General features: G+C 53.0%; 2 protein-coding genes across 2 annotated transcripts; one reads left to right on the forward strand and one right to left on the reverse strand.

The window, feature by feature from the left end:
* Positions 1-6,948: 6,948 nt before the first annotated feature.
* Positions 6,949-12,927, reverse strand: LOC140913795 (transcobalamin-1). Its single transcript, XM_073350592.2, has 9 exons — positions 12,829-12,927; positions 11,811-11,993; positions 10,886-11,035; positions 10,490-10,642; positions 10,126-10,304; positions 9,556-9,742; positions 8,016-8,205; positions 7,440-7,558; positions 6,949-7,231 (listed from the first exon to the last, which is right to left on the reverse strand). Exons 1-9 carry the CDS (start codon positions 12,905-12,907, stop codon positions 7,170-7,172), a joined length of 1,302 nt encoding a protein of 433 aa, XP_073206693.1. The 5' UTR covers positions 12,908-12,927; the 3' UTR covers positions 6,949-7,169.
* A 1,453-nt stretch (positions 12,928-14,380) lies between these two features.
* On the forward strand, positions 14,381-22,732 carry LOC140913796 (zona pellucida sperm-binding protein 3). Its single transcript, XM_073350593.2, has 9 exons — positions 14,381-14,450; positions 16,705-16,883; positions 18,075-18,187; positions 19,058-19,161; positions 19,686-19,857; positions 20,739-20,850; positions 21,157-21,343; positions 21,760-22,002; positions 22,476-22,732. Exons 1-9 carry the CDS (start codon positions 14,381-14,383, stop codon positions 22,730-22,732), a joined length of 1,437 nt encoding a protein of 478 aa, XP_073206694.2.
* Positions 22,733-25,224: the final 2,492 nt, after the last annotated feature.

The following is a 25,224-nucleotide window of genomic DNA, read 5'->3' on the forward strand; positions in this document are numbered from 1 at the left end:
CAAGGAGAAACAAAAACAACTATCACACAGAATGGCCTGCTCAAGGATTGAACTCAAAACCCTGGGTTTAGCAGGCCAATGCTCACCTCACTGAGTCATCTCTTCCCCCTAGTATGCCAAGCAGGACTGAATCTCTATTAAACTTTTCAAGGTTCCCTGACAGACCTCACCGAAACGATTGTCGGCCGTTGATTTCACAGAGGGCGGGAGGGCGTGTGGAGCAAATGAATACAAAACAAATCTGGTGTATTTCTTGTTTTGATCCACTCCGTCTATCTTTTAAATCTTTGGCTGGCAGCAGATGGTGCAGTAGGTCTGCTAGCCATCCTCCTCTCCTGCCTGCTTGCCAGAAGGTGCAATACGACTGCCGGCAGGACTAAAGAGAATGACCTGGTCGAGTCACTCCTATTTCAGTCCCTGCTCCCATGTCTGCCCAGGTGCTCCTGACTGACCTTACCGAGGCAGCCAAGAGCACCTCAGACATGATGACGATGGTTATCAGGCCTATTGCACCGTCTGCTGCCACAAGGCAATGAACTGCTGCTGTGTAGCAATGCAATACCATGTCTGCCAGCACCCAGGAGATGTACGGTGACAGTGAGCTGAGCGGGCTCCATGCTTGCCGTGGTATGGCATCTGCACAGGTAACTCAGGAAAAAAGGCACGACAGATTGTCTGCTGTTGCTTTCACGGAGGGAGGGAGGGAGGGAGGGCCTGAAGACATGCACTCAGAACCACCCGCGACAATGTTTTTGCCCCATCAGGCACTGGGATCTCAACCCAGAATTCCAATGGCTGGCGGAGACTGCAGGAACTGTGGGATAGCTACCCACAGTGCAACGCTCCAGAAGTCGACGCTAGCCTCGGTACTGTGGAAGCACTCCGCCGAGTTAATGCTCTTAATGCATTTAGAGCATTTTCTGTGGGGACACACACACTTGACTACATAAAACGATTTCTAAAAAAATGACTTCTATAAATTCAACCTAATTTCATAGTGTAGACATACCCTAAGGTGCCACAAGTACTCCTGTTCTTTTTATTAGAGAGGAGATAAGCATGGGCTGTTCTGTTTGCTGTTCAGGCTGCGGCTTCACTGAGCGATGTTCAGATACTGATTTGACATTGGTTGTGCCTTAGCATGTAACAGGACAGACTCTGAGCTGATTGTCATCACTCAAATCCAGGAAACTTTTTTGGCTTGCAGGGCAAGAGCTTGAGGATTCGGGGTCTTCCCTCACAGAAGTCAATGGTGAGCAAGGTGAAGGACGCTGGTGACCCAAAGAAACACCATACCAGTGCCTCAAGTGAAGAACCCAGTGGCTTTTCACTCACATGGAAAATAGAGTCCATTTTCAATTGCAGCCACACATCATGAGAGGAAAGTGATCAGGAACAGCCAGCATGGATTCACCAAGGGAAGGTCATGCCTGACTAATCTAATCGCCTTTTACGATGAGATTACTGGTTCTGTGGATGAAGGGAAAGCAGTGGATGTATTGTTTCTTGACTTTAGCAAAGCTTTTGACACGGTCTCCCATAGTATTCTTGTCAGCAAGTTAAGGAAGTATGGGCTGGATGAATGCACTATAAGGTGGGTAGAAAGCTGGCTAGATTGTCGGGCTCAACGGGTAGTGATCAATGGCTCCATGTCTAGTTGGCAGCTGGTATCAAGTGGAGTGCCCCAAGGGTCGGTTCTGGGGCCGGTTTTATTCAATATCTTCATAAATGATCTGGAGGATGGTGTGGATTGCACTCTCAGCAAATTTGCGGATGATACTAAACTGGGAGGAGTGGTAGATACGCTGGAGGGGAGGGATAGGATACAGAAGGACCTAGACCAATTGGAAGATTGGGCCAAAAGGAATCTGATGAGGTTCAATAAGGATAAGTGCAGGGTCCTGCACTTAGGACGGAAGAACCCAATGCACAGCTACAGACTAGGGACCGAATGGCTAGGCAGCAGTTCTGTGGAAAAGGACCTAGGGGTGACAGTGGACGAGAAGCTGGATATGAGTCAGCAGTGTGCCCTTGTTGCCAAGAAGGCCAATGGCATTTTGGGATGTATAAGTAGGGGCATAGCGAGCAGATCGAGGGACGTGATCGTTCCCCTCTATTCGACATTGGTGAGGCCTCATCTGGAGTACTGTGTCCAGTTTTGGGCCCCACACTTCAAGAAGGATGTGGATAAATTGGAGAGAGTCCAGCGAAGGGCAACAAAAATGATTAGGGGACTGGAACACATGAGTTATGAGGAGAGGCTGAGGGAGCTGGGATTGTTTAGCCTGCAGAAGAGAAGAATGAGGGGGGATTTGATAGCTGCTTTCAACTACCTGAAAGGGGGTTCCAAAGAGGATGGCTCTAGACTGTTCTCAATGGTAGCAGATGACAGAACGAGGAGTAATGGTCTCAAGTTGCAGTGGGGGAGGTTTAGATTGGATATTAGGAAAAACTTTTTCACTAAGAGGGTGGTGAAACACTGGAATGCGTTACCTAGGGAGGTGGTAGAATCTCCTTCCTTAGAGGTTTTTAAGGTCAGGCTTGACAAAGCCCTGGCTGGGATGATTTAACTGGGAATTGGTCCTGCTTTGAGCAGGGGGTTGGACTAGATGACCTTCTGGGGTCCCTTCCAACCCTGATATTCTATGATTCTATGATCACATGGCAGATGCACCTACCTTCTCCATAAAGGGGAACTGAGGCATAGTCCTATTTGTGCCTGGGGGAAAGGGACTTCAGACTATGGAATATCTCATGAATCATTTGGGATATTGATGCTATCCTGGTGGGCTCTCTGCAAATTACTGTGCCTCACCTGAAGCAATCGAGTGGATTGCAAACCTAGGCTTGGACATCTAACACTGCTGGTTTTAAGTCATATGGAAGAAGAAGCAGCAAAGGCTCTGGGGCCAGCTAAGTCTAAATTCTGTGCCTATCCCTTTTCCCTTCTGATTTCTGTAGCCTTTGGAGCAGCAGATGAGCAATTGTGTGGCAGCATCGGGTAAAGCCAATAAATGGTGTCTTTTGCTGAGCTGAGTATGGGAATGAATGGTCAAATCTGCGCAGCTGTTCCTTATTTTGCTGGAGGGCTGTAACAGAGTGTCTTGCCTATGGAGTGCAGATCCTGGGACTAAGCCAACCCTAATAACATGATGAGCCCCGCCTGAGTGGGATCAGGAATTCCCTATAAAAGGCCACAGGTGGCTGATCCAAGCTAGGAGAACCACTCAGGAAATAGAGGTCTGAGAAGTTGTAGTTGGCAAGAAGGTGAAGGAAACTGCTGCAGGGAGCAAGATGAGTTCTTGCAGAGACTTTGAAAGTGCAGATCTGGGAAAGAGGGCTGGGAACACCCCAATGAAGGAGAGACAGATGTTGAACTGAGTTTGGGGCCTGGATGGCTAATTTATATGTGAAGAGTGAATAAATTGGACTGCAGGTGGAGAATGTTTCAATTTCCTTTGGACTCTCTTGAGTTTGGTTAAGGAACCCTGTAAAGGAGACAGCAGGGACGGAGTGCTGCAAGGTGACCTCTGGCTATGAGGAGGAGCTTGGCTAGCAGCCAACCCTGTTACTTGGGAGGGGAACTGTGATCCACCAACCCCCTCCAGATGTTCAGAGGTGTCCCAAGTGTACTCCAGATTCAGCAGTAAGTGCAGGGGGCAGGTCAGCTGCTAGGCTCTGCAGGCTGTCGTCGTCGTCCCCCCCCGCAATTCCCACTTCCACACAGCTGGAGGGAAAAGATTATGAGAGCTGATGGGAAGGAGGCAAATCATCCCCAGGAATGGTTCAGGGAGTTTCACGAGGCGATCAATGCAACAGTTCCTAACGGGCCCCTGGGAGCAGCCCAATAGAGGGGTGCAAGTGTAACCATTTCTGCAATTAAGCAGAGATCTGTAGCTTCCACCAGCCAAAGTTCAGTCCTGGCATGAGTGGCATCACTGAGTCCTAGCCATTGTCTCCGATCTGCCTGCAGGCTGCTTCCAAGGTCTCCTGCTGCACCTGGCCCCTCTCTAGCCAATATGCTTCCCAGCTGAGTTCTCTGCTTCTCTCCCAGATCCCAGGCCACTGCCAGATGCCCTTGAATGAGCTCCCAGCCTGCTGACCTGTACCTCTCTGAGTCGCTCCTGGGGGAGCCGGGAAGCTGCTGCTCAGCAAACTCCTGCCAAGGCGAAGCTCAGCTGATCTTACCCTGCCCCCAGGCTTTTTGCATTGACAACTATGCTAGCCTCTCAGGAGTTGTCAGGTGGAGAAGCTGGAAGGGTTGGCAGCTGGGGAGGGTGCATTAGGGAACATGGGGTTGCTGGGGTTTTGGCACACAGGAGGTGGCTGAAATTGTGATCAATAAAGTCAAGATGTGGCCAAGCCCAGATGTGGCTACGTGTTCCCCTCCTCGGTTTGGGCAGGGGGAAAGAGAGGTGGCTGGGGACTGAATTCCTGATTGCGTCTACATTAGAATGTTCCTACTCTTTAGTCCCAACTGGTAGCACTCATTAGAAACAGCTAGTGCAGCCCAGCACTGCTGTGGCATCTCCCCCCTGCTCCCAGCACAGGGAGACAACATGATGGAGAAACCATCAGCAGCTGCTCCACTCAAGCACCCTGTCAGGGCTAGGCCCAGCTCAGTTGCATGAGTGCAGAGGAGAATAATGTGTCTGGTTACCAGGGGAAAGGCAGGCTGAAATAATGGCTTGCTGTAGCAGGATATTTCCGCTAATACACTCAGCAGTGAAATAGTTAACCTGGCTGCAGTTTCAGCAGCCATCAAGAGGTTTCAGAATTAACACTCTTTTTCTCTAAACGGGAATGACTGTCATGTCTCCCGGAGCTATTGCTCCAGGCTGGAAGCTGGCCTGGCTGGAGAACAGTTCTTATGCAGCCACAAGGAGGAGCTTTTTAAGGGAAAAAGCTGCAGGGAGCTAAATCCCTTCAGTGCCCCTGAACACCCTGGACCTGCTTAACCGTGCATTTCTTGGGTGCTGATCACTGCAGCGTCTGGATCCCAAGGGGCTGCTGTTGCATCACATTCCCTAAGCCAGCGAGGATTCTCCGCCCCCCCGTCTGCTCCCATCCTCCCCATGTTGTGCTTACAGTGTAGGCGATGTCCTAGTTTTACTTTTTGTCGCTCTGCATCAAAGGGCGGCTGAGTTGGGGAGGGGAAGATGCAGACAGAGGGGTGCTGGGCCAAACCTGAGTGACGCTGCAACCCCGCACAGCAGGTCGCAATGCTGCTTGGTTTGGGGGCCCTGTGAAACGGGGAACCCAGTACAGACTTCCCCTTCTCACCCACCATGCTGGGTGGACGTGGGAAATACTCTTCTTCAGCCAGGACAGGGATTTGGGGGCATCAACATGGGACAGTCCGCTAACCCTCGGGCACTCACCGTGTAACCGGCACCAAATTGGAGAGGGCAACAAATGCACACTTGGGGAGTCGGGGACTGGGACCTGGAGAGATCAAAGCACAGGGGCTTCAGGGACTATGTAGCACAGATTCACCGGGGGGGCGACACAGCCAAGTGACTGCTCCCATTGGGTTAAAGTTAGACTGGAGTTAGTTTGGGGCATGGACAGTCTTTTTGTCCTGTATATGTACAGCGCCCAGCACCATGTGGATCTGGATAAATTCATAATAACTAAATGCTGGTTCATTCCCTTTAGAGCTGGTAGGAGAAAGTCAAGTATGTTTTGTGCACACACACAAAAAATCAGAAAAAAAACAAACCCTACCCCACTTCCCCACCATTTGAATAATTGGGTTTTTATTTATGTTTCAAAACAATTTTGGTTTGTTAGGCTGGGGGTGGGTGGAACTAAAAAGGGAAGGAAAGAAGGGGTGTTTTCCTTACAAAATGAGATTAAAAATGGATTTTTTTTTGATCTACACAAACATTTTTGTTGGGGATGAAAAGCCATTTTTCATTGAAAAAAAAACTTTTCAACTAGAAAGTTTTCACTGGATCTGAGTCCCATCACTCTCCCTAGCCCTCTCCCTGTATTTTTTTCTAACTACCTGGGCAGTAATCTCCAAGTGGGTTGTGATGGCAGAAGTGGGGAGGTGGGAGGGTACATGCCTATGGGAAGAGCCATCTCCAAAGACACAGTCCACAGAGTGGAGCCTCCTCTAACCGCAGTCCATGGTCCAGGCCTCTGACACCTCTGGGTTCTGCTGTGGGGGCTCACAGTCAGTGGCGTTTACTGCTTCTGCCCCCTGTAGCCTGAGTCCACAGCTCTAGCCCCTTTCCCTGCAGGCCCAGGGCAGTTTCCAAGGGCCAGGTGAGGTGGCCTCTCTAACACCCTCACCCAGGAGGAGAACACCCCCTAGGCACTTGTTACTGACTGGATTGGGTTTGAATCTGGAACCTTCAGCACTAAAGGCTGAGGCCACCACTGCTAGGGCGAAAGGGCTATGCCCCCTGGCTGGCAGCTTTAGGAGAATCATCACCCTCCCATGTGGATCAGCCACTGCTGGGGGGCTCGGACCCAGAGTGTGTGAGGCAAGGAGCCCAGGAAGTGCAGCTGCTGGGGATCCAGGCGGAAGAAGGGTTTAGCTGGGCTGTTGACACCATTAGCCTCCCATTCTCCACCAGTAGTGCCCTCCAGCCTGCCCTGCTACACCAAAAGCCTTAATGACCTGCCACTAACGATGCTACACCTAGTGCCACAGCAAGGGAGAGTCCAGGCCTGGGGACTGACTACTCAGTGCCCCATTGGCCAGGGCCCCAGAGGTGATGGTGACTCCATGGTAAGCCCAGCACCCCATTGGCCAGTGCAGTGGATGGGCTCCAGGGTGAGCCCTTATGTATGGTGAGGGAAATGGCAGCCCTGCGGCTGTGCTGTGTTTCCAGATGGAGGGTGCCCATCAGAGGCCCCATTAGCCACATTCCCAGTTTCTCAGCCCCTCTCCTTGCCTGGAATAACCCTCGCGGTATGGCGAGCTCTTGCAGAGCATTTATTTCAGGACTGAGGGCCAGACACAGGCAGAGTTTGGGAAACAGTCACACAGACATGAATATAAGACACAGTTGTCCCCAGGGGCCCATCCTACCCCCTGCTCTGGGGGGAATGGGTGGGGGATGCTGAACCCTGAAATCTCTGGACAGTAGAAAGGCCAGGACAAGTTTCACCTTCTGGAACACCCCTTGTCCCCAGGCTGGCCAGTGCCCTGGAGCTCAGTAAGTGGAGAATCTGACCTCCAGCCTCTCGCCATTATAGACGACGTAGTCCCCAGCACCTGGAACATGAGGAGAGGAAAGGGAGGGTAAGGGATAAACGGGGTCAGTGGCCCCTCAGCCCCAGCCACCCACCTGCATGCCAGTCCCTCCCTGGGATCCTGTCTTCTCCTGGTTCTCATCCCCGCTTTCTCTTGTGCCTCTCACTGCCCTGTTCCTCCCCCTCTCCCCTCACACTGCTCCCCACCCCTGCTCTTCCCACTGTCCCACCTTGGCTCAGTGGGATGCCGTTGCTCAGGAGCTGCCAGTAGGTGCGCTGGTTGTTATCAGCCTGCAGCCCCCGCACAGAAATGATGTACGGGCCCCAGGAGCTCTGCGTGTACTTGAAGCTACAGAGAGACAGAGAGTTGTGCAGGAGGACTGGTTACCATTGCCTCACAGCCTCCCCACCCCCCGCTTCACAGGGACATGCAACTGAGGACACAGTGGGACTGAACCCCACGCCATTCAGTGGGGAAAGGGATTGAGAAGCAGCTGAGCTGGCCCCTGCCTGAGCTCCGATCTCCCCATCCCAGTAAGATGTTGTCCAGCTGAGTGATGTGGCGGAGCCAGCCTTGATCCCCCTTCCCAGCCCCTGAGGGTTTAACCTGCCCTCAGCACACTGCTAGCTGTGAGAGCCATGCAGGGCGGGGTAGCAGGGGCATGTCGACCCCCCCATGATCCTAGGGATCCCTCTGTTTTTAAAATCTCTGTTGCCCTAGGAGCCCCATGCTACCATCTAGCCTGCTCTGTGCCGCTGCCGCTGACAGCAGTGGTGGGTGCCACATTGCCAGGCTGAACAAGTACCTGAATTTGCTGGGGTCTTTATCCTGGGCAACCTCCATCACCTTGAAAAGGACGGAGCCCTGGGGCACGGTGACACTGATAGAGTCGTTGAACGTGTTGTTCAAACCATCGGCAACAGTGTAGGTGACTCTGATGCTAGGTGGGCGGCTAGTGGGTGGGGCGGGCCTGGTGGTGGACAGGGGGAGGTTATCTGTGTGGGGAGAAAGAGGAGAGAGGGTGAAGAACTGCCACGTATACCTTGGAGAGAGCGACTTTCTCTCTGCAGGGACTCCAGTCCCACTGGAGTCAAGGGGAGAGAAAGAGGCAGAAGCAAAGACAGAGAGGTTCTAGGCAATGGCCCTCTGGGCAGGAGATTAGCTGGGACTGAACCCAGGGCCTCTGGATCTATGATGATGATGCTCTAGTGATTGAGCTAAGGAGAAGGAACGGTAGATTGAGACTCATAAATCTCTAGGCCATCTAGTCACTAGATGGAGACAGAGCCGCACGGGCTACACATAGAACGGAGCAGGAATTTTTCAATGAACCCTTTTTTCCCCAGAAAAATGCCAATTCAGTGTCCGAACTGTTCATGAAGCAGTGTTGGGTTGGTAGAAACTCCCGCCTCAAAAAATGTGTGGTCAAAAGATTGCTGAACTGGAACGTTTTGGTTTTTCAACCTGAAACAACTTTTCGCTGAGAAATTTTAGTAAATTTACAGAGAGAAAAAAAGCGAGGAAGTTTGTAGTAGAAACACTTTGACGTTATCAAAAGGAAACATTTTGATTTATACAAATCAAAACAATCAAATTTTTTGTCTGTTTACTGGATTTTCAGTTTGTGAACATTTTTGAGATTTTTTTGCCTTTTCAGCCTCATTCAGGATGGAAACAAATTTTTGAAATGTCAAAACCCATTTCCCCCCCAACCCTTGCTACATGTGCTTCTGTCAGCCTCGGGTACTTTAGTTGGCCCCATCACCATCCTTAACAACCCCCCGATGAGGCAGGACAGTGCTATGAACCACATTGTACAGATGGAAAACTGAGGCACAGAGACACAGGGTACAGCTACACAGCCAAAAAATCCAAAAAAACCCATGGCAGCAAGTCTCAGAGCATGAGTCCACTGATTTGGGCTTGAGCTCTGGGGCTAAAAATAGCAGTGCAGACATGAAGGCTCTGAGACCCAATCCCTCGCCATATTTCAGAACCCAGGCTCCAGCCCTAGCCCAAACATCTACATACTATTTCTAGCCTCACAGTGTGAGCCCCACGTCAGTTCACCCAAGCTCTGAACCTTGCTGCCAGGGGTTGTTTTTTCCCCCCTTGTGTAGACTTGTCCAAGGAGTCATTGGCTGAGCAGGGAGCTGAACATGGGTTTTCTAAATGCCAGGTAAGAGCCCAACCACTAGGGCACCCTTCCTCTGCACGGTTGAATTAATGGGCTCTGTCTGCCTGGGTGCTACCAGTTCTTATGTCCTGTGCTGGACTTAGCCATCTGGACTTAGCATCTGGACTTAGCCACCCTAGGGATGCTGCCTTTGGTCTACTCTCCTTACCTGGATCCATGGAGCAGTTGAGCTTACTCACGTCCAGGTAGGTCCTGTTCTCCAGGGAAGGGAGGATCTGGGAAGCAGCCATGGGGTTTTTGAACGTGCCCTGGGGAATCTTGTCCAGGACAGTGTGCAGAGTGTGGAGGCAACTCCAGTCCCCGGGTTTGAGATAGCTGGATGAGACGGATAAGGCCTGTGGAAGACAGAGAGGAAGGCAGGGTTACTCCCTGGGGCCTGGTTGCCCACGCCCAACATGACTGTTATAGAGAACAAGACTGTGAGCAAAGGCAGCTGGGAAGGGGCTACAAGAACACGTCTGGATGGCCCACCAGGGAGAGAGCAGACGGGTGAGTAGGATGTACACAGAAGGGAGGATATTTAAGGCCTTCTATCTCCATTTATAACAATATGGTGTTAACTCCGGAACCTACCAATGACACAGTAATTGCTGACATTAACTATTCCACAGGTGAATTATCCAGCTGCTCTGGGTTGTGGGGAGGGCCTTTGGGCTGTGGGTGAAGCTAGAATTCAGTCCCACCCCCTTTGATTCCCACTGGGACTCTGGTCCCTCACCTGCATGGCCAACCCTGTGCTGTAGATGTTCCCGATCACTCCATCGCTTCTCTTCTCATTCAGGATTTTTTTCACTAGCCACTGCACGTTCTGTCTGATCTTCTTATCCACCTTCAGAGGGAGGGGCTGCCCCCTGGTCTGCAGGCAGATCTGAGCCAGGACTGCCACCGCTGCAGTGTCTGTGGGGACCGGAAAAGCGGCTCAGATGGGACTGTCACGCCAGAGAGGGGTGAGGGAGAGGGTCATCCGAACACCGACCCCCATGGGGACAGTCACAGGGATCCCAGCTCATGTCACTCATGCCACCTCCCCATAGGGGAAGCCATGGCCCCCCAGGTATAGGAGGCTGGGTGCCTTTACCTACCCACAGAGAACTGGCCGCTGAGGTAATACTTCTTGTGATCCGGGCTGAGGAGGGCACTGGCTCTGGCTGGTGAGACGCGGCCGTTCAGCTGGCATAGGGCCAGCACATCCAAGCTGAGCTGGTAGAAGTTGGTCAAGGGGTTGCCATGGCTCACTGTGGGGGAGAGACCTGTTGTTAGCCACAGACATACTCACAGACTGGGGCCAGGACAGAGGGGGCAAAACAGGGGGAGGGTGTGGGATGGGGGGAAAGGGCCTGAGAGAGGGAGACACAGAGAGATAGGGGCAGAGAGAAGGGAAAGGGGTTGAGGGGATGGGAGAGCTTGACGGTGTGGGGGCAGAGGGGTTGAGCCAGGCAGGATCTTCCCCCTGGCCCTGCAAGCCTCAGGCTCCTCACCTATGTTCTGCAATTCCACCTGGAACTTCTGCTCCAGGAGACGTACCAGGTTGATGGTGGAGCCGTTTGCAGAGACCCGCCGGGGTTTGGAGCAGGAGGCCTGTTGAGCCAGGATATGGAGGGCCACCTGGCCCGAGGAGAAGGACGCAACTGAAAAACAGTATGCCGGGGGTGGGGGTCAGTGGGGCTGGCCATGCAAACTTGCCCTATGCTCCCTGCCCCAGCCTCTATTTCTGCCTCTGTTTCCATGCCCCAGGCTCATCCTCTGCCTCTCTGCCCCAGCCCCAGCCTCCCTGCACCTCATTCCCCTTGGGTGTGTCTCTTTCTCCCCCCACCCCATCAGTCTGTCTGTCTGTTCCTATCTGTCTCCCTTTATTTTCCTGCCTTTCTCTTCTCCCTTTGGTTTCATGCTGTTCGGAAGGGAGCAGCAGTTTCAGCACCAGCCTTGTTGTACCCAATGGGGTGCTATGGGATGCAAAGGGGGTGGGGAGATGGCTGTGTTTTGGGGGGTGCTGTGGGACACAGTGGGCATGGGGACATTGCTGTGGTTTTGGGGGGTGCTATGGGATGCAAAGGGGGCAGGGAAATGGTTGTTTTGCGGAGTGCTATAGGATGCCAAGGGGATGGGCAGATGGCTGGTTTTGGGGGGTGCTGTGTGGCACAGTGGGCATGGGGAAATGGCTGTGTTTTGGGGGTTGCTATGGGGTCACCTCTATCTCACAGAGAGGTGCATATTTGGGGAATAGCTTTGTTGTGGAGTCACCATTATCCTTTTAGGGGTCTGACTTTATATGTGAGGTTGTTGGGGACCCCACTTCCCAATGCAGGGTGGCTGGGTTGGGAAGGGTGGTTCTATTCGGGGGCAGTGTCAGGTCCCACACGCCCGGTGGGTGTCTATGTGTGGGGAGGGGGACGGAGCGCTTACCAGCTCGCTGTACTGCATCCTGGCTCAGTTTGTTCAGCATGTCCTGCTCGATGCGCCTGTTGTGGTCCTGGGCCAGCCGCAGGGCAAGCAGGATGCTGGGGTTCGGGGGGGCACTAGTATTCACTGAATAGATCATCTTCTTCTGCAGATCCCTCACCAGGGGGCTCTCATCCTTGTTCACAGCTGGTGGAGGAGCCAGGATCACACATGGGTAGTCACAGCTGGGGGTCTTCACCCCCACCCCCAGCCCTCAGAACCAGCTGAGGGGGGGATGCGGGGCCCCAGGCATCAGCCAGGAGGAAGTTAACACACCCCAGCCCTAGCCCCCCATTACACCCCATTTCTAAACCCACCTTCACCAGCCCCCCCAAAAGCCTCCCTGCCCACCCCCCAGTCTCTCCCTGGCATTGTAGCTGTGCAGAGATGCTCTGCACAGGCAGTTTGCACATGGTGAAGCAAGGACCCAGTCCCTGCAGTCCCCCAGGTAGGTGGGGTGTGACTTCGGCACCTGAGCCAGCCAGCTTCTCCAGTGCCCAGTGCTGGCACAGTCCCATGCTGCAGGTCACCTGTGTCCTGGCCCAGAGACAACTGCATCCTTGATCCCTGCCTGCCCTTCTCTATCCCTCACTGGCCATGTGTGAAATTTTCCAGGCCAGGTGTAAGAGGCAGGAACGATGGGAGGAGAGCAGCTGTCCCTGGATGGCAGGGACAATGAGGCTATTATTGCTCAGCCTCCAATGGGGCATCAGGAAGGGAAACTCCTCCTGAGTCCCCAGGCAAACTGGACAAACCAGCTTCCAGGTCTGGGTGATGTCTACACTGGTGTCGGCAGCAGAGACGACAGGAGTAGCTCGTACCACAGTGAAAAGCAGGCTGTGCCCAGGCTGCGGAGTGTAGCTACATGAGGAAGGGAAGGATCTGGTGGGGAAGGCAGTGGGGAAAGGCTCCCTTCCCCCTGCCACCCCAACAGACACAACACAGAGGGGAGGGGTACATGGCACAGGGCCATTTGACTCACCACAGCCCTGGCACAGCCCCCCTGGGGCGAGGTATAGGAGCAGGAGCCCAGCTAGCATGGTCACCGAAGTCCTCATCATCCCTCTGTTTCCAGGTCCCTGGCTGTGCTGGGACCTGGACTAGGACCTGGTATTTATCAGCTGGAAGGAGGCGGGGACACCAGGGTGCCCTGCCCTCCTCCCCTGGCTTGCCTCACCCTGCTGCTTCCCCGTAGCAGACTGGAAACATTGAGCAATGCCCAGCAGTATGGGCAGGTCTGTGCCCCAGAGACCGGCACAGACAGAGATGGCCAGGGCTGTCAGACAACTACTCCCTCCCCATGGCCTCTGGGCTGCACCAGAGACCTAGATGGAATTTTCCCAGTCACACTTCACACCCACTCCCTCCACCATCCTGTTGAACTTGGTGTCACAGGGCCCTGGGTCACATCTCACTAGAGGGGCCATAGGACTGTGAGACCACAGCTGGCTAACACCTCTGCCCAGACACATGGACACCATGGGTCACCTCAGTGAAGTAGTACTCCGCGATACCAGAGAGGGAATTTGGGCTTCTTGGTTTTATCCCTACCTGGTTTCCTAGGTCATTGTGTGTAGATGACCCTGGCCATAGGCTGGGATTGAGGGGCATCAGGAGAGCTGGGGTAGGGAGCCCTGGGCCAGGATAGCAGAGGGTTACAGGTTGGGATTGAGGAGCCTCGGCAGAGCTGTGGGGGAGGCCAGGGCTAGGGTAACAGGGGACTGTGGGTTGGAATTGAGGCTCAACACCAGAGCTGTGTGTGACAGGGGTCCCAGGGATGGGATAGCCAGGGTCTAGGGTCAGGTTTGGCGGACATCGGCAGAGCTGGGTGGGGGCTCAGGATGGCACTGAGGTGGGTGGTTCTGGGGTCCAGGAGTCAACTGATTTCAGCTGAAGCCAGGGCTGCCCAGCACCTCTGAACAGTAGGCCCCAGGAGTCTCAAATTAGGCACCCAAAACTAGTGGGTGCTTGAAAAATTAGCCTTTGACTGTTCTGTGCGTCAGTTTCCCATCAGTATAATGGGGGTGGTCATCCCTTCCTCACTGAGATGGGGGGAGGGTTAGTTCATCCATCTGTGCATAGAACTAGGAGATCCTTGCCTGGGAGGTGGGGTGTCATGGTCTTGCTGTGTATGAGGGTTTCATTCCCAAGTGCTGGAGGAAACAGGGAAACAATGGACAGAAACTTTACAAACAAACGTGCTCTTATCACAAAAGGGTTGTGAACAGACATAAAGTCTCTTACAGAAGTGGGTAGGTGGCTCATTAGGAAAGGGGCAGAGTTACCACCCCTAGGAGCTGAACCTATAACCACAAGGGCTCAGGGTTGCACACATCTACCAGATGCAGCTCTCCTGGCTTTGGCTGGCTACGCTCACCTGCCCCTGTCAAAGCTTCAGAGGATGGGACTGGAGCTGTGGCCCATGCTGGTAATGGAGGAATCACAGACACCTGAGTGCTGCTGCCCCAGGTATAAAATGAGCCACTGGGGGCTACTTCTCTTTATGTGGCTGTTTCCTGAGTAGAGAGTGGAAGATGGGAGCTCCTGTGGCATGCTGGGCTTTGCTCCTCTTAGTCACTGGTGCTTGGGCTCAAAATGCTTCAGGTAAAGTGGGGGGAATGAGGGGTGCCAGGTGCAAAGTGAGCCTCTTGCTGTGGTTTATCCTCCAGCTGAGTGGGGCCTTCCTGCTCTGGGCTCCAGCCTCCTGGAAGAGCTGCTGAGTGGGCAGAGCCGGATCCAGGTCCTGTTGATCATGTGTTTCCTTAGTCTTGTATGTTCTGGCTAGGTAAAACCTAGGGCTCTCCCATATGGCATGTATTCTGGGCACCTGCTCAGTGATTTATCTGCTGGCAGGGTGCCTACAGAGCTTCACTTCCTCCTGGCCCATGTGGGGAAACCCTGGACTCCTTGCAGTTGCCAGGCATGGAAGTTGCTCCATTTTACAGTCTGTGGCTGTAAATCTCCTAAATATGCAACTTCCCTTGGGCTTAAATAACATAATCTCGTTCTTTAGGCAGTGTAGCCATGTCAGTCCCAGGATATTACAGTGACAAGGTAAGTGAGGTAATTCCTCTTAGTGGACCAATATGACCCATAAAAGATACTACCTCACCCACCTTGCTTCTGTTGTCTTGTAAAACAGTGGCAGCTGCTGCCACTACTCACCAGAATGGTCTCTCGCCCACTGGTGGTGGATTGGGGAAGCAGTTATTGACATAGGTGCTACAGAAAGGTGATGAGATATAGCTGGGCTCTGCAGTGAGGAATCCACCATGTTCCTCTTCCCCCTCCCTTGACTTTGTCCCAGGCAAGATGGGCGTTAGCGGTTCTTGGGTTCACAGACCTGCCCCCTCAAAGGATCCAACACTGCATTTTGGTGGCAGGCATCCCGGGGCTTAGTAGCAACAATGAGACAACAGTGAAGGTTCCTCTTGTGGTCGCTATCTAGGCGCCTCTGGTGGCATGAGATCTGTAACACAAGGAGATACCAGCAGGACAGTCCTGTGCCCACTTGTGAGACTTCTGAGGTGGTATTCCCTAGTGGCTAGAGCAGGTGGGAGCTCTGAGTCTGGGGCCCTGGGTTCTAGTCCTAGCTTTGCAGGGGTGATCTTGTTGAAACCAAAGCTTTCCATAGTGGCTGCTGGATTTCTGGGTACCTCATTTTTGGGGTGTCTGGCTTCAGGTACCCACAGAGTCACATCTGACTCGGTTTCCTGCTCCCGTGCCCTGATGCTTGGCAGCAAGCTGCATTGGTGCTCCTGGATGCCTTTTGGGTCCTTCAAGGGTTAATGTTCTCACTCTCACCTGGCTTTATCAGCAGCTGGGAGTAACCTGCTGGCTGATGCAGAGTTTCCTTGTTCCTCCTCCACAGTCAGGTAGATGACTAAAGGCAGCTACCTGGTATTTCAGCTCTGGGGTTGGTAGAACCTGGCACTGCTGTGGCTCCAGTTTCCACTTCTCTGAAATGGAGAGGATTCCTGGTGGCCTGTGTCTGAGTAGGGAAGATGTGGGAGGCTAGGGGCTGTTGGAGACCTACTCTGGGCAGACTAGGGCCAGGACTCTACTCAGGTTTTTTTGGTCAGTCAGGGGTGTGTGTGAGAACATGGTAAGCTGCCAAAAATTGCCATGTACACACAGCTTTGACAACAGAAGGGAGCCTTTCTGGGCTTAACAAATGTTGTTCCAGGAGGTGGTATTACTCTGCTGACGGAAAACATCTGCTGTTGGCATAAGCTCAGCCTGCACTTAGAGGGCTTTGCCATATAGCTCTGACAGAGAAGTATTGTGTGGACAAGGTCTGATTCTCCACAGACCCTGCATATGGCCAGTGGGCTAGTGCAACTCATAGCCATCTAGCTCCAGGGACTCACCTGCCATAGGTCTAATGACTGTCTCACTCAGTGTAATGTGGAAGAAGGGACCCGTCGCCCTCAGTGATGGAGGTTGGTGGATCCTCTAACCACATCACTGGATGCTCACCCTTTCTTCTGCTGACACTGGGCTTGTCCATCTGGCCACAGTGCCCCTGGCTGCTTTTCCCAGGGGTGGTATCAGTACACGCCCCTGGTCAGCAGGAACCTGGGGATGAACTGTTGAGGTGGTGGGGAGATCCCCTCTCCTGCTAGCACAGATCTGGTAGCTGGACCCTGGGAGGTACCAGGGCTAGAGGATGGCCTCTCAGGCACAGGGCAGGTGTTTGGAATGGAGTGGAAAGAGCATGTTGGGGTTGCAGAAACTGGAATTATGGCCCTGAGTCCTAGGAGTGGTGTAAATCCCAGGATAGGATCTTGGGGGGGCTCTTGTGTCTGGAGGATGCTGTGGCTGTGAGTCTGTTAACCCCTGTGTGCCCCATCTGCAGTGTCGGTGGTGTGTGGCAGCTCGCGGCTTCAGATCACGGTGCTGGTGGATCTCTTTGGGAATGGCGTGACTGTCTCTGCCAGGGAGCTGACACTGGGGGCTGGCTGTGCCGTGACTGCTGTTGGGCCAGATAGATTCCAGCTAGAACACCTGCTATCAGCATGTGGGGCCACCATGGAGGTGAGAGCAGAGACCAGTAGGGGCTGGGTATGTGGGTGGGTGTCAATCTCTCTCCTGCTGAGTGCAGCCTAGTTTCAATCCTCAGCATGCCCCCCCCCCACATATTTCCTGAGTAATGGAAATCAGGCCTCACATTCATTCACTCCAGTGCTGGACATGGAGCAGACTCACTGCAATGAGGCTCTTCTTGAATCTGGATATACCCTGTCCCATGCAGGAGAAGACGAATAGGGGATCTGGCTCAGAGGAAGCCCTTGGGTGGAGGGGAGCCAAGGGGAGAGGGCCTTCTAGCCATCAGATACTAACCCACAGCATTTCACTTCATGGTTGCAGCTGAACTAGGGGGAATTGTACAGTGTCTTAAGTGCACAGCAGGGGCCATGGAGGGCCTAACATTGCCAATGAACGGGCACAATGCAAGGGCTGAAGCAGATCTGTGAACGCTGGCTTGTGGAATTGCTTGGCTAACTCCTGCCTTCCTCTTCCCACAGGTTCCTGCATTTGCAGGAGCTGTGGGAACACAGACTGATCTAAAATGGGAAGTTACAGGCATTAGAACTATTGAGCTGGAAGCAGTACCCAGGGTTCCCCAAGTACTCAGTGTGCCCCTATAGGAAGGGACTCTCCATTTCCCTGTCTGGAAAATGACAGACTAGCCATGGTGGGGAGGGGTCCTGAGCCTTAATTAGTGTTCACATGTGATGAGATGCTCAGGTGGAGGTTACCATTGTAACCCCCTCTTCAGGGCACTGCATGCCCCCTCTAGTGGCTGATCCATGGAGGCTTGACTCTGCTCCAGCTCCTGGCTAGCAGATGGATTCCTCTGGATCTTGTGGTAGCAGCTTCTGCTCCTAGGAGTCCAGGCACTAGGTCCAAGCCCTGATGTTGGCCCAGGAGGGGGCTGACTGATATAGCAGTGATTCTCATCTCCCTCTAACTAGAGTCTCTTTACTACCTTCCCCCTTGAATGGCAGCTGCTGGAGGGTTGTGAGGGTCAAACCTGGTGCCCTACTGGCTGGTGCTCTGGGGTATCTCTTCAATGGTGTATGCACCTCCCCTTTCTGGCTGGTCACAGTAGCTATCCTCCTGGCCTGTGGCTGGACAGGATGCCCTGCTGCTGGATGGATGGAGCAGGGTGCAGCTGAGTAGCCTTGGGGGATACTGACTCTTGGCTGTATTTGCTCCACATAGCTCCTCCCTGACACCATCCACTACAGAAACTTCCTTTACTACAGACCTTCTGCCATGGGGGGTGTGATCCAAGCCAGCGCCTTCTCCCTCCCCATAGACTGCTTCTACCCCAGGTGAGTGAGCATCCTCCATGCAATGTTGGGGGGCTGAGAACGGGTCCCAACTTGCTTCAAGGAGCAAAGTCTCTCCCCATTACCTGGACTTATTCATCCTCAGCATTGCAGGGCTGTCCCACTGAGCTTTGCTAATGGCCAGGGAGTCAGGAGTCCTGGATTGCCCTGCTGAGGCTGGGATGTGATTGCAGGGTCTGTCACACCAAGGCTGGGTATTCAGTCAACTAGAGCTGCCCAGGTCTTTAATACTCATGACTCAGCTGCAGAGAAGCACAACTGAGCAGAGCCTTGGTGGGGCCTGATGGTCCACAAGACCTACCTGTCACCCACACGATGCTGATCTACTAGTGCCATGCACACACGGTGAGACAAGGCAATAGAGACTGAAGTGATAATGTACTAGGGCTCATGAATGTCTCAGCCAGCTTCTTCACCACAGCTCTGCTCTGGCTACACCATAGTCTTGGGCTGAGCCAGGGGATGGAGGGGTGGCTCTAGATCAGGGGTTCTCAAACTGGGGCACAGGACCCCTCCAGGTGAGCTGTCAGCCTCCACCCCAAACCTCCCTTTGCCTCCAGCATTTATAATGGTGGTAAATGTTTTTAATTACAAGTATGGAGCCCCCCATATGTGAAAGGGGTTCCCAGTACAAGTTTGAGAACCACTGATCTAGATGCTATGATGTGTAACTGGAGTGTCCTGCTGGGATTAACCTCCGAGCTATTGGGGGGGGGGGGCAGGGTGATAGGAAAGCAGGAGGGGCTACACAATGGCTGCCAGGATATCTCCAAAGGAGAATGCCATGTGCCACCACACAATGGGAGATCCTGGGTATGAAGAAGGGGTAGTGACTGTCTCTTCTCTGTTCAGGACTGGGAATGTCTCTTCCTTGGGCCTCCAACCCACCTGGATCCCCTTCAGCTCCACTCTAATGCACAGACGGCGTCTGGACTTTGCCCTGGATGTATATGACAGTGAGTGGTGGTGTATTCAAGGGGACCTTGGGAGTCTCCTGGGGATCCCACCCAGTCTATGGCTAAATGACAGGGAGCCCACTAGCCAGGCTTGTCTCCAGGGGATGAGTTAGGAAGGCACTTCATTGCTCATGCAGATACTACCTAAGCTGTTCACATAAAGGGGGAAGTGTGGGCATCCCAAGTTAGTCAGTGCACCTCAGTTCTGTGTTCTCCCCCAGCCCTGACAACATCCTTCCCCTCATCCCTGAGCTCCCCTTACTTTGACCCATAGCCCCCTGCCATTCCAGCTGTTAGTACCCCTCAGTCCCACCCTGCTGCCCCTATTATTCTAGCCTTGGGTTTTCCTTCCCACAGATCTGTTGATGCCACCCCAATCCTCCTGCTTTCTTGTTGATCTCTCCTGCCTTATACCCCTTTCTCTGGCAGACTCCTTGCTAGTCTGTACTGGGGGATGGGCAGTGCTGGCTAGGCAGGAACAAGGAGGGTTCAGGTGAGTGTCATCCCCCATCTTTTGTCCTCAGGTACCTGGTCGTCCCCCCTGTCTGACCCCACTTACTACCTTGGTGACCTGATAAACATCCAGGCATCAGTGAGAACTGGCAGCCATGCACCTCTGAGGATCTACGTGGATGAATGTGTGGCCCGGCCAAGTGCAGAGTCTTCCATGAAATATGAGGTCATCACAGACCACGGGTGAGCGTCTGGGGCAGAAGACTCTGAACGGGCTCCAGTGTCTACTATCAAAGCACCATTTTATCTAGCAGGACTAGGCAGTTCTGGCCCATGGAGGGAAGTGGACAGTGGGCTTTTAAGTTATTGGTAGGGCCCTACCAAATTCAGAGTTCATTTTGGTCAATTTCACAGTAGTAGGATTTAAAAAAATTCTACAAATTTCATTATTTCAGCATTGAAATCTGAAATGTCCCAGTGTTGTAACTGTAGGGATCCTGACCCAAAAAGGAGTTTGGGGGGCAGGCGGTCACAAAGTTATTGTAGGCAGGGTTGCAGCACTGCTACCCTTACTTTAGCACGGCTGCTGGCAGGGTGCTGCCTTCAGAGCTGGATGCCTGGCCAACAGCCGCTGCTCTCGGGCCGCCCAGCTCTGAAGGCAGCACAGAAGTAAGGGTGGCAATACCATGAGCCCCCTAAAATAACCTTGACCCCCCCACAACTCCCTTTTGGGTAAGGATCCCCAATTTGAGAAACACTGGTCTCCCCTGTGATTACTGTATAGTATAGGGTAAAATGTGGCACATGTGACCAGATTTCAGGACAGGGGGGAGAGGCAGGCCAAATTTCAGTCCATGACTTGTTTTTCATGGCCATGAATTTAGTAGGGCCTTAGTTATTAGTAATGGTTTGAACTGCTCCTGTACAACCTGTATCTCCAGGCTGCCAGCTGCTCCACCATTGTCCCAAATCCCCACAATTCCTTGTCTCCCCACCCCTTGGATCTGGGTCAGGTGCCCCCCCAGCTGTTTCTCAGGTCCCATGTGGACCACCTGGGAGCCAGGATGATGGCTGGCTCCATGGCACTGAGGAGGCTGGGTGAGTAACCCCTCTCCTCCCTATAGGTGCCTTGTGGATGGGCAGCACAGCCGCTCCCACTTCCTTGCCCCACGAGGAGACCAGTTCCTCCGTTTCCAGCTGGACACATTTGTCTTCACCGGTGCTTCCAACAGCCAGGTCAGTATGGGGGGGAGGGGGCTGAGCCACCTGGAAGGGCACTGACTTCCCTGTATGGGGTGGGTGTCAGCAATGCAAGATGGCTGCTGTCTCCATGTGGGACTCTCCCACAGGACCCTGCGAGGAGATAAGATGAGCTCTCCCGTCCTCTCTCTTAGAGAGATGGATGGCCAGGGGTGTGGGGCAGAATGGGTGCTGTATGGGAAGAGGGTTCCCTCAGCCTGACCTCACAGTAAGTTGAGCTCTGGGCTCTCCCTGCATCCCATACAGAACCACATCTGGCTGTGACATCTTTCATGCTTTCAGATCTACCTCCTGTGCCACCTGAAGGCTGTGGCTGCCGGCCCTGCCGACCAGCACAACAAGGCCTGCTCCTATGATCCAGCCACTGCAGCCTGGCACTCCCATGACGGAGGAGACTGCTCCTGCTGTGCTTCCCCTGCTGGCTGTGGGAGCAGGAGGCGGCGCCGGCATCTGCCTCAGGAAAGGGAAGGTAACCTTGCATGCGCGCCCCCCCCATCCTTCTGGAGGAGCTTGCCTGGCTTCTGCCATTCCTTGGTGGGCTGGGGGAGGCTGGCCTGGGCTAATGTGTCCCTGGGATCCTCCAATCTCTGTGCCCTACCCCCAGACCACTCTTCCTTGGCACCAGAGCAGGGGCTGCCCTAGGGGCATTTGGCCCCTTCTAGCATTTGGGGGAGTAGAGCTGCCCCTCTTGCCCATGAGACTAAGCTCCCATCTGGCTGATGTCAAAGCTGAGCCCGACTGCTTCTGATATGGGGGCTGGATAGATCTGGCTTGCTGCACATGTGGCTTCCACCCCACCAGACCCTGTGCTGATTGCTGGTGGGCATTGGCATGGCAGGAGGAGGGTGGTGAGGCTCCCAGACTGTGACTGCTCTTTCCCTGCAGGGCTCCTTGGAGAAGCAGACCTCCAGCTTGGCCCTATCAAGCTGGCCTCCAATTCCTCCACTACACTGGGCTCCAGACCCCTAACACTGGCTTCTACAGAGCCCACCTCCACCATGGCAGGGGCTGTTGAGCTCTCTTACACTGTGCCCATCTCTGGCACCCCTAAAGCCATCCACCCTGTCCTGTTCTCTCCCAATCGGGCCATGAACCCCATCGTGAGAGGGGACATGAAGGAGTCCTCAGGTGAGTGCTCTGATCTGCCCTCTGTCGTGGGGGGGGGGCTGACTGGAGTGAGACTGACTCCCATGACCCATCTGTCAGTGGGTGAGTTGTTGCTTGATGTAGCCACAAGCAAGGCCATGAGCAGTCTGGGCAACTTCTTATTGTCTCATCACCTAGCCAACTGACTAATGGGGCTGCTGTCATTGGCTGCAGGGCCCCAAATCCTGGAAATCTGGGATGAGGGGAGATCTGGAGTCAGGCTCTTCCAAACAGAAATGGGGGGGGGGGCAAGCCCCATGTCCCACAAGCATGGAGCAGTGCCCAGGAGGGGGTGGAAAAATTAGCCTTGCTGGGTTGATTCCTGTCTCTCCCCCCCCCCCCCCCCCCAAGACACAAGGGTTGATAGCTTTAGGAGGCTCTGGGAGCCAGGCTGCTTTGACCACGTGTCCTCACAGCCTCTCTCCTGAGTACTGCTCTGTATTCCTTTCCCACAGGGCTGCGGCTCTCCTTCTCCGTCACCACCCTGGCCATAGCAGTGCTGTGCTCACTCTTTGTCTTCCTGGGAATCCTGGGTTGCTACTGCTCCACCAAGCGCTACCACAGAGGATACCGGATGGGTGCCATTGATGCTGCCTTGGGGGAGTCTGGTGCTGTTGCTATGGCACCCACAGCCTCTGGGGACTCCAATGTAGCCTCTAAGAAACCTGGTGCTGTGGTGGCTGCAGCCTGTGGGGAGTCTGGCTCTGTATGAAACTCCAGTTGCCTCTTCAAAAATAAAACAAAATAAACCAGTCAATGGAAATGTCTCATTCCTCAGTGTGGGGGTAGCTGGGGTGGGGGGCACTTCAGCACCACCTGGCTGGCTGTGAGAGCCTCTTCTGTCCCCAGTTTAACTATAGCCAGTCATACCACTACCTTCTCCTTCAGGACCAGAAGATAAGATGACCACTGAGGGTCAGATTTCCAAAAGAGCATTCCATCTTCAGTATGGAGCTATAATCTGACCTGCAGGGTGAGGGAGCTTCTTCCTTTTTAGCAATGGCTCTACCATAAAACACCCACTATGTACCTTCCTTTTGTTACAAATTACACCTGGTAGGTCACACACAGCTCAAATCTAGGCTGAGGCACAAAGTCCACAACTGCCGAGTTCCCAAAAAACACCAAGTTTATTACACTCAAGCATGGTGCCCCCCTGCTAGCCAGGAGGGGACCCTGAGTACAGATTATACAAAGGTTATACTTTTTAGCAAAGCATGTTGCCCTTGTGCATCGGAAACCTTAGCCAATAAACAAACCCTTTTCTTATCTACCACCTATCCCTGCTTAGTGCATTCCTCATGCTAAACTAGTATGTTAATTACACAGCATGGTCCTAAAGCAATGCATCAGTGACTTTCATTATCAGGATGGGAGGCCTTACATCAAAGGCCAGAAAATAGGGAGTTTAGGGACTGACAAAGAAACAGGTACTGGGAGTCAAGGCAGGCTGGAGACAAGGAGGAGGATTTTCACAGGAATGCAGTATCTAAGGAACACTCCTCCTGGTGCATGATGTGCTTGCTTTTAGACAATGGTGGGCCTCAAACCAAAATGGAGTCACATGTGCTAGCTTTTCCTTAACACTTTGGGGCATGGCACTGCCAGGGCAGGGGGTAGGGGGAGCACACACACATGTCATGTCCTCTGATACAATGACATCAATGATGGGGGGGCCTTGTTGCTGAGGGAACATTCAGTTGTCTTTTCTGTGGTAAGAGAGCTAGGGAACCATGATGACTCAGGTATTCCCCCATTGTAAATGGGGTGTGGGGAGGACGCTGAGTCTTCATGCTCCGCTGTCTCCATCTGCTTTGCCTAGTCCCTGCTCTTGGGGGCAGGGGGTAGGACAAACAAATCACTCCATTCAAATATTGGAACTCAAGGGCTTTGAGCTAACTGCCTCTATGCACTAATGGATACATCAGTCCAACTGATGTGACTTGTCTGGTCCCATCTCTCCACTCACTGTTCCCCTCTCACTCATGGTGGCTGGACCCCCACCACAGCCCCACACCTGAGCTGGATCTAAATAATCCCCCAAACAACTAGAGCCTAGGTACCCAAAAGGCAGTTAACTGAGGCTGTCCTGAATGAGAACATTCTGAGTGGGTGTCTAACTGGGTAAGGTATCAATGAGGGGCTGAATGTGTGCTGATCTCCTGTGTACCCCTGCAGGGCAGATCTGGGAGAGGCAGCACAGTTGGTCCTAAGCCATGCCTCCTACCAGCCCTGGTGAGAAGGTAGGAAAGGCAGTGAAGGGCATGACTCTCTGTCCCTTCCTGCAGTGACAGTCTTAAAGATCTTTCTGCCATGCTCAGAAAGGCACTGGTGTCTTACTTAACAGTCCATCTTAGTAGCTACTGGAGTGGATTCTAGGCCTGCTCTCTGCAAATTCACTGAGACTTTTGGCCTAGATATCTGAGTGCTGGGACCTTAGAGTTAGTGCTGGTGTATCATATGGTAGAGGAGAGTACTCTCCTCAGACAGTTGAGGGTCTTGTGCTCCTATGGCTAGTAACTGGAGAGTATAAACCTATGCTCAAACTGAGCTCTCTTCTGCCATCAACTGAGGAACGGGGGGCAAAGATGTGAGGAACCAACTGTATTTGCTCAATGAGGAGTCCTTGTGGCACCTTATAGACTAACCCATTTTTGCTGATACAGACTAACACAGCTACTGCTCTGAAACCTGTATTTGCACAGACACACCTAGGTTGCCTGGGTGATCAGTAGACAGAGCAGCTTTGCCGAAGTGATCAATTTTGGCTGGTTTGGTTTAAAACTTGGGCGCAGGACTAACAAAATCTTATTCTATAACTAAAGGGTAGAGAACAATACAGTTCCTCTAACTGTAAGCTCATTTGCTAAGTCTTGGGTAGTGATGTCAAATCCAAGTGAAAGATGGAGTGGCAATAGACTTTTCCTATGTGGAGCAGATTCTTCTTAAAGCATCTTAGGTGTTGTTTGGCCATCTTCTCCAGAGTTTAAAGAGAGCTGAAAACCCTTTCAACTTATTTCAACCTTTCCAGTGATCACTAGTGCTGAAATCATTACTAAGCTGATGATGTAAGGGGCTGAACCTGAGGTGTTTTGGGAGGGTCTTCTGGTGAAAGAAAATGCAGAAGGGGCAGTAGTGGCCACCCACTCCAATCACTAAGAACTGGATTAGCTGGTGGAACCTCCGAACAGCATCACTCAACCA

This window comes from Lepidochelys kempii, chromosome 6 (genome assembly GCF_965140285.1).
Source record: "Lepidochelys kempii isolate rLepKem1 chromosome 6, rLepKem1.hap1, whole genome shotgun sequence".
Taxonomy (NCBI): Eukaryota; Metazoa; Chordata; order Testudines; family Cheloniidae; genus Lepidochelys; species Lepidochelys kempii.